This window comes from Micromys minutus (genome assembly GCF_963924665.1).
Source record: "Micromys minutus genome assembly, chromosome: 3".
Taxonomy (NCBI): domain Eukaryota; kingdom Metazoa; phylum Chordata; class Mammalia; order Rodentia; family Muridae; genus Micromys; species Micromys minutus.
In genome coordinates, this window is record NC_137972.1 from 24,694,028 (window position 1) to 24,703,458 (window position 9,431).

Here is a 9,431-nt window from a genome sequence, read left to right on the forward strand (position 1 = left end):
GGAAAAAAGAGAAAAAGGAAAATTCTAAGGAGCACATTTATGATTCTTTGAATTTTATTTTCATCAAAAATCACTACACATTGGCTTAAGCAGCTCCGCATGGTAGGAAGTACTGGAAAGCACTGGGTAGAGGAAAACCTAGATTCCAGAGCACAATATAGAATCACAGGATTTTCAACACCTATTTCAAGTTTCCTCTGTGGTCACAGGACAACTTCAGAACATGTCTCCCTGAAGCTCCCTGTGGGTGTTTTTCCTGACCCCACCGAGGCCTACTTACCGCTCTGCATAAGCAGCAGCGGTCTTGCTCTGAAAGGAAGACGTGGACTAGAGGCTGCAGAGAAACATTGGGGCAGCACACGAACACAAAGTGTCCCCAGTCCCATGGAGTGAAAGAAGAAAGTCAAATCCTGTGCAACAGCATCGCCATAGATGGGACTGCAAACCTAGCTTGAGGTGAAGGCATGGTTTGGGGCTGCAGGTTAAGAACACATTCTGGGGCTAGAGAGATGGCTCAGTGGTTAAGAGCACTGACTGTTCCAGAGATTCTGAGTTCAATTCCCAGCAACCACCTGTAATAAAATCTGATGCCCTCTTCTGATGTGTCTGAAGATAGCTACAATGTGTGTGTGTGTGTGTGTGTGTGTGTGTGTGTGTGTGTATGTACTTCACTCCTTTGGGAGATCAGTGGGAATAGACATGCAGTTTGATGAGTCCATCCTGCCCCTGAACCTCTACATGATCTGATCAAGTTCACAGATAACCCAGCCTCCTGTTCCTTCTATGAAACATTGATCGACTGACTCTCAGGACTGACATGTGGACTAGACCATCTGATATGGAGTTGTCACCACATCTTACACCTGCGACTGTTCGGTATGTCCCTCTCTCCTTCCTTCCAGTCACTTTCTCTGCTGTGACTGTGACATGTCAGAAACTCTGACACTGCAGTCCCTTCCCTCCAGGGCAAAAGCTCATGAGATTGGTCTTCACTCTGAAAACATGGGTCATGTCTTTTTGCTTCCTGTCTTTGCAGGAAATTCCTTTAGTGCAGTTGACACCAAGTACATGTTTGTAGATCTGAAAGCGAACCTAATGTCTGGAACGTGAATGCGTCACAGTATCCAGCTTTATGGGCCGTGTGCCGGCTGCATTAGTCGGTATAACACAGAGAAAGTATCAGTGTTGGGATTCTGTAAATCTCACCCCATGGTTGCCTGGCAACAGCCAGGTATGCTCTAGCCCAGTTACCTGACACTATAAAAGGGGCTGCTTGCCCCCTCCTCTCTCTCTTGCTCTTTTGGTCTCTTGCCCTCTTGCTCTTTCCCCTTTCCCCTCCTCTCTCCATTCCCTTTTCCCTCCTCTCTCCACGTGCTCATGGCTGGCCTCTACTTCTCTACTCTTCTACCCCCCCTTCTCACTCTCCCTTTCTCTCTCTCTGTTTCTCTACTTTTCTTGGCCTCTACTGGCCTTTTAACTCCCCTCCCCATACCCTGAATAAACTCTATTCTGTACTATACCATCATGTGCCTGTGTGCCTGGTCCCTGGGGGGGGGGATTTCCAACATTTGCCCCAGGCCTCGTCACACCTCTACGGGCCATATCCCCTGTACTCTCTTCATCTTTTTCTTAACATTGGTGCTGAAATCAGGGCTATCTCTTTTCTTTCAATCAGCGCTCTGGATGTCTGAGGAAACACACTTATTTGGGGTAAATTTACATGCAGTTGAGGAGCTTAAGTATTAAGTATGGCAGCTTTGTTATGTCACTTGTCATCTCTGGCAACTTGTGCACATAAAAATTCCTGGTACTCCCTCAGATGGCCTGTGTGCTTCCTTGAGCTCCTGATTCTTGTTCAGGCCCAGTGTTAGAGAACTGTATTAGACTTCCTGGTAAGAAATATAAGTCTTTCTTAATGCTTGTCCTTTTGACTGTGAACCCCTTTCTATTGTTTGTCTGCTTGGTTGGTTGGTTGGTTGGTTTGGTGTATACGTATGGCTGTTTTGTATGTATGTATGTATGTATGTATGTATGCATGTTATCTGATGCCCACAGAAGTTATAAAGAGGACATCAGAACTCCTGGAGCTGACATTACAGATTGTCATGAGCCACTATATAGGTGCTGAGAACTGAACTCAGGTCCTCTGTGGTCAGAACTCTGAACCACTGAGCCATCTTTCTAGCTCCTGGCTCTTCTAAAGGTAGTTAAGGGGTCAAACTTATTGTTTCTCCTCAGGACACACAGCGATCTCTCATTAAATCATAGCTAATATGTGTTAATCAAAAAAAAAATGTAACTCCTCTCACAAATTCCTTATTCTCTTTTCTTTTACAACATCCTTCAATTCCCTTATCTGAATCCCAGGAGACTTCATAGGCACAGTTCTGCAGCACCTAGGCGGTGTGGTGGAGATGCCCAGAGGCTGTGGAGAGCAGAATGTGGTCATTTTTTTTGCCTCCATCATCTATGTCTTGCAGTACCTGGAGAAGACACAGTTGCTGATGGAAGGAGATCCAGTCTCAGGCAGTGGGCTTCTTGGAGACAGGTAAGTTAGCCCTTTCTACATTGGACCATTTTCTCTAAGGCTCACAATAGGTTCATAAACTATAGAGAAGTTTAGTCTCCGAAGTGTCCCACACCCTTGAACATCTTGAAGATGTGAGTTGAAGTTGTCATGATCTCTAAAACTACATCTTGATCCCCCAGGGTCCCAGAAGGAGCTGATATATAAACACAGTATATAGTGCCTTTGGGGAACAGGATGGACAATACATGTTAACGCTGCCTGCTTTCTGACGGGTCCTGGACTCCAGAACCTGTTACTGGTTACTTTAACCACCCACTCTCTCTCCCCTCTCTCCCTACAATCCCCGTTCCTCTTTCTCTTTGCCCCTGCCTTTTAATGAGGCTTACTTCTGCTAACACTTGGTCAAGTCTCTCACTGTCCTTCTAGGCCTCATATGTGCCCACTTCACCCTTTTCTAGGTCTCCAATACTCTGTCTTGGCCCCTTTCTAGAACCAGAACAAACTGGAATTGTGTGCTGTCATCTGCAGACTCCCCCTTCCTGCTTTCTTCAGCCATGTAGGTTGACAGCCTTTATCACGAAATGTTTCGACAAACCTCAGAAATTCATCTTCATGGACGACAAAGACATCCAGGGTGTCCTCAAGTGGATGACAGGAAGCCAGCTCCCCAGTGGGGCTCCTACACACAATCATGAATGTGGAGATCCACCCGAACTCCTGCAACCCCCACTGTTTCCAGTTCTAGCCCTATTTCGGGTGATTTTGGTCAAGCGTTGGTCCTCAGTCTTCAAATCCTTATAATGAAAAGAGTCTTTGGAGTTTGGTGTTCAGATCAAGGGCATCAGCTGGGAATTTGAGATGCAAATCCTGGCTTCTACCCCAGACCCAATGAGTGAGAGCTGGGACTTGTAGTCAGGAGCCTGTGAGGATTCCGTTAGATGCTGACATTTCCGACCACTGGACAGCCTCTGGGTCTCTTGCTATTGCCTCAAACTTAAAGCAAAGCCAATTCTCAGTGTCCTTTGTAAGGAAGGGGCTTGTTTACTGAGTACCAGGTAGTAGTCTCAGGACTTGTTTGCTACTTACTGTTTACAGCAAATCAGAGAGCTAAGAACCTGTAGGTTGTTATCTCATTCACAGATGAAGGCCCAGAGATGCAGCATCCTAACTTCCTCCCACATCACTGACCTCCTGAATGTTGTCGGATCATCTCCCAGCAACACCACAGGCAGGGACCAAGCCTTCAACACTTGTGCCTTTGCTTCGGCATGTCATTGTCAGGCACATCGAGGAGGTACGCAACAGGAGTTGACAAGAACAACATTCCAGGGTGCTGGTTTTTTCTTTCTTTCTTACCAGAGCCAAACAGCCTGTTAAGAAACTCATCACAGTGCTAATAAGTTCAGTGGATTGGCATGAAAACACTAGTTAAATTCTGTGTCTTCAAATCCTTATTTATAGTATTTTAGCTGCACAACCGTGAGCAAGCCATTTCATCTTCTTAAGTACTTGTTTTCTTATCTATAGAATAAGGATAATTTAGACTCAGTGCTTTTTTTTTTTTTTTTTTTTTTTTTTCAAATTTTCTAAGCTCTTTCTAGGAAGGTGGTGGTAGAGTTTCCATTGCTGTGAAGAGACACCATGACCAAGGCAACGCTTATAAAGTTCAACATTTCATCGGGGCTGGCTTATTGGCACTGAGGTTCAGTCTATTATCATCAATGGTGAGAAGCATGGCAGTATCCAGGCAGGCACAGCTGGAGGAGCTGAGAGTTTTACATCTGAAGGCAGCTAGAAGCACATGTGTGTGTGTGTGTGTGTGTGTGTGTGTGTGTGTGTGTGTGTGTGTGTGTATTTGTTATATATATATATATGTCAATATTTTGCTAATTGGTAAATTTTTAGAACTCTAAGTGGCACATGTCATTATTTTCACTAAAACCCTCGCAATTACAAGAAATCTCTATGTGTCTGTCTGTCTGTCTCTCTGTCTCTCTGTCTCTCTGTCTCTCTCTATCTCTCTGTGTGTGTTTCTGTCTGTCTCTGTTTCTCTGTGTATGTGTCTTTCTGTGTCTCTCTCTCTCCCTCACTCCCTCTGTCTCTCTTTGTGTGTGTGTGTGTGTGAATGTGTCTGTCTCCATCTCAGTTTCTCTCACACACACAACACACACACACACACACACACACACACACACACACACACACACACCATGGATCTTCAGCCAATAGGAAGGCCCTTCTATTAACTTGCTCTGGGAAACTGAAACAGTGATTCCATGGCTTCTGCTCACAAAAGGCTAGCCAGAGCTTTACAGGTGAAGCTTGTTTGCAGCTTCACAAGGCAGCCCCACCCTACTTCCCAGGGCAGGAATGCTATCCAAATATGTTCAGTCTTTGGAGGATATGAAAAGTGAGGTTCTTCAGCCCATTATATATATTTTATGCTGTCAAGCACGTAGAAATCCTCACAGTAGAGAGTAGACTATAACAAGTTTTACTGAGCACCTCATTCTCTTCCTCTTTAGAGTAATTTATATAAAGTGCTTATGAAATGGGAAGCTTCAAACTATGCAATATGATACACTCTTGGTGATGGTCTGTCTCCTTCAGAGCTAAAGAAAAGATTATTAGGGCTGGAGGGATGGCTCAGGGGTTAAGAGCATTGGCTGCTCTTCCAGGGGTCCTGAGTTCAATTCCCAGCAACCACATGGTGACTCACAACCATCTATCATGGGATCTGAAGACAGATACATATAAAATAATTGTTTAAAAAATACTATGTATCCCAATAGTTAAGTATCCTTGGACTGGAAGGAATTGTCCAAGGGTCCTGGTACCCTCACCAGCCAGCCAGATGCCCTCACACAGGTGACTACAGAATAAACGACTGCAGAAGTCTGAATTTTCTAGGACTCTCACGTCATTGCTGGTTCCTGCTTCAAAGAGAGGGCTGTAAAACGTACAGTGAGCCATTATTCCCTTGATTCTAGAAATAACCCCTTTGACGCTAAGATCTATTTCTAAGCATGAATTTACCAGAATGGCCAGATGACCTAATGCTGTTCAATAGCAACTTGTTAATGATGATTTTCTACATGTGTAAGCTGTCTGGGTTCCCGTGACAGCTTCCATAGAAGAGGTGAATGGAATTCTTTTATACTTAGTGCTGTCACCCAAGTGTGCTTCAGCCACCAGACATGCACTTACAGGGTCCCTCAGGTTAACTTTCATGGCTCACAAAACAGTAAGCATGTGCTCGTTTTACTTCAGGGTACTATAGTTGCCCCCCAAGCATTTGCCAGGTATCCTGAAATTGTCTTCCTGCCATCGGAGAAAGTCAGCGTGGTTATAAAATCGACTGAAAAATTTCAACATACTTTCAGCACAGAGTCAGCCAACCGACTGGTACTGCAGCAGGAGGTGCTGCTCAGCTGTCTGGGGTGTGCACTGTGGAGTCTCAGGTGCCATGAGAACGGGGTGCAAGGGAAAGGACTGTCGGTATATTCTTCCCTCATACAATTTCTCACTACCTCTTCCCTCTCCCCTCCTTTGGTATCTTCCCTTCCCTCCTTTCCCTCCCTCAGCAGTAATAGTGCTGGTTCCTTTTTCTTCTCCTGTGCTGGGAACAGAACACAGGACCTTACACATGCTACACAATACCCTACACCTCACCAACATACCTCACTTTTATTTTTTAATTCTTGAGCACTTGAAAGTGGCCAGAAAGAGCAGAGTCATGCTGGCCATATATAAAACATACTAGTCAGTACACATCTCATGACAAAATTAAACCATTGGAAGTTTAAAAGTGAGTAACATACTTTACCCCGGGGACAGTAAAGACTGGTTCTGACTCTGGTTCTATCTCTCTCTCTCTTCCCCCTCCTTTTAAGATCTAGTTTCTGCAGCAACCCCTGAGGAAGAAGGTTGACTCTGGAAAAGACGCACTTAACAGTTAGTTGGAAGAGGTAGGTGCTCAGAGAAACCAAAGCGCTGGATTGTGTTTGTGCCCTTGGTCTTCCTTTCGAACCTGCACAGCCTGATGTCATCTGCATAAACAAGCAGGACCTGGGGGAGCTCAGACCAAGGAGGATCTGCTTCATGATGGTGCACCACGGAGCACGTGCCGCGCCTGCAGACGAATAGCCCCCCCCCCCCAGAGCTTCATACACCATCTGAGATTTCTAATGGCCACATTCAAGAAAGGAAACAGAATATGAAGAGAATTAGCATTGTACCAAATGTCAGAATGGTACTAATCCTTTATTAAAATGAAAAGTTAAATACAACGTCTTGATTTAAATTGCACTTACTAGCACAATAGATGATATGAATGTATATATGGATTGAGGTCTCACTTTTTTTTTTAAAGATTTATTTCTTTATTTACGTATAAGTACACTGGTGCTATCTTCAGACACACCAGAAGAGGGCATTGGATCCCATTACAGAAGGCTGTGAGCTACCAAGTGGTTTCTGGGAATTGAACTCAGGATCTCTGGAAGAGCAGTCAGTGCTCTTAACCACTGAGCCATCTCTCCAACCCGAGGTCTCACTTTTCACTGGCAACAGTTCCAAATATTTTTTTTTCAATATTAAAACACTTAATTATTTCAGTAGTGCTGTGGGCTGAGTAGCTCAGTAGTACAGTGCTAGGAACTGGACCTGGTAGATATAATCAGGAAAAGTTTAGCTGGCTGTGGTAAGTGAGATATGAATGCCTGCATGTTTGCATTCCGTTTCTGCGCCTTGGGATTCCAGCACGGGCCTCACACTGTCAGCCTGTCTCCATTCTTTCTGGCCAGTCTCAGGAGCCACAAGCATTACTGCAACTCTGGACTACAATAACACAATCACACAATTAACAGCAAATCCTTTAACCAAGTGATACCCCAAACTCTTTGTTTTAGCTGTTGCTTGTGGAGCCTTGAGCAAACATTAGAAATCTGTTCTCTTAACTGTGAAAAGAGTTATTGGTAAGAATAGTTATCTGGGTAGAACTATTTAATTTTTTTTTCCTTTCTTCCTTCCTTCTTTCTTTCTTTCTTTTTTTCTTTCATTCTCCCTCCCTTTCTTTCTTTGTAGTGCTGAGAATTGAATCCAGGGTAAACCTGTAGCATTAACCAGAGGATTAAGTGATTTAAGACTATAAAAATATTTAGAAGTGTTCTTCATACAAAAGAAGCTCTCAGTGCATGTAGTATGTCCAAATTCTTTTATTGTAATGCTAAAATTGATTTTTAAAAAAGGTTTTATTTATTTTATATATATGAATACATTGTTGCTTTCCTCAGACACACCAGAAGTGGGTGCCAGATTTCATTCTAGGTGGTTGTGAGCCACCATGTGGTTGCTAGGAATTGAACTCAGGACCTCTAGAAGAGTAGTCAGTGGTGTTTCTTTCTTTCTTTTTTCTTTCTTTTTCTTTTTTTTTTTTTTTTTTTTTTTGCTCTTTTAGAAATTTTATTTTCCTTCCACCTTTTTTCCCTTTCCTCAGGTGTTTGCTGAGCAGCTCAGGACCACTCAGTGGTGGCTCCAACCCACTCAGTGGCCTGCGCTGTAGGAGCTGCTGACCAGTCCTCAGTGGCTGGCTGCGCACTCCAGTCTTCTGCGGGGAACTGCTGGATGGGCACAGAGGGCACCTGCACACCTTCAGACCAATCAGCCACCTCAGGCTGAGCAGCAGTGAACTCAGGAGTTGGTGTGGTCCATTTACCCTGGAATTCCTCCTTGGTCACAGCCTTCTCAGCAGCAGCGTATTCCTTTTTCTCAATCTCCTCTGGGTCTCTGTAGAAGTAAAGATCAGGTATAACCTCCCATAGGTACTCATGGGAAACAGTACCTCGCATTTGGAGTACCTCCCAGGCCAACATCCACCACATCAGACCCACTGAGTGAGCTCCCTTGTTGTTGCATGGGATGGCAATATCCACATAGCGTAGGGGAGAGTCTGTGTTACACAGAGCAATGGTGGGCAGGTTGACATAAGAGGCCTCTGTGAGGGGCTGGTGGTCAGCCCTGGGATCAGTCACCACTAGAAGCCGTGGCTCCCTGAAGGCTGCTTGGATGTGGTTAGGGACGGTCCCAGGTGTGAAGCGGCCAGCAATTGGAGTGGCTCCTGTGGCAGCAGCAAACTTCAGCACAGCTCGCTGGCCAGTGTTCCTGGAAGAGATGACACTGACGTCGTCGGCAGGGTTCTTAATGGCTACAATAGCGCGAGCTGCAAGCAACAGCTTCTCCCGGGTCCTCTTCAGATTTATGATGTAGATACCTTCACTTTTCCTTTTGTAGATGTACTGCTCCATCTGAAAGTCAAGGTTGGTGCCACCTAAGTGGGTTCCTGCAGCAAGGAATTTGAGGACATCCTCCTCCTTCATCTGCAGGATGTCAAGGGCTCCAGACATTAAGTTTCCCTTTTAAGTTACGATGGAAACCAAGAACAACGCCGTATGGACCCGTCCCCAGATAGCAGGGAAAGGTAGTCAGTGTTCTTAACTGCTGAGCCATCTCTCCAGCCCATTAAGATTAATTTTAATCCAGCTTGTTTTCATTTCAATAAAATTAGAAGTTCTCAAGGACCTAGCAACAGTCTAAAATTTGATACAATTGTAATTCGCATCAAATTCCACACATAGAATAAAGTCACTCTTATTTTGTAGCCAATGGGCAAGAATGCCAAACACAAATTTACTTTTACTATGAATATCCATGTTCCATTCCCAACCCTCTGCCAGGCCATTCACCTTCCAGAATGGTTTGTTTGCTTGTCATGTGGGAGGGTCACACCGGAGGCCACCCTTGTGAGTGCTCACCAAGCTCCCTACCTCTGAGCTGTGCCCCACCTCCTTTTCACTTTAGTTCTTCTGTTTCTTTCTTTGTTTCCTTCCCTCCACCCCCCTTT

The 9,431-nt window shown here is 44.7% G+C and overlaps 1 protein-coding gene across 1 annotated transcript; it reads right to left on the reverse strand.

Annotated features, from left to right (window-relative positions):
- Nucleotides 1-8,043: 8,043 nt before the first annotated feature.
- LOC308419051 (small ribosomal subunit protein uS2-like) lies at nt 8,044-8,934 on the reverse strand (the record flags this gene model as incomplete). The annotated part of the gene is made up of 1 exon (XM_080914599.1): nt 8,044-8,934. One exon carries the CDS (start codon nt 8,932-8,934, stop codon nt 8,044-8,046), a length of 891 nt encoding a protein of 296 aa, XP_080770725.1.
- Nucleotides 8,935-9,431: the final 497 nt, after the last annotated feature.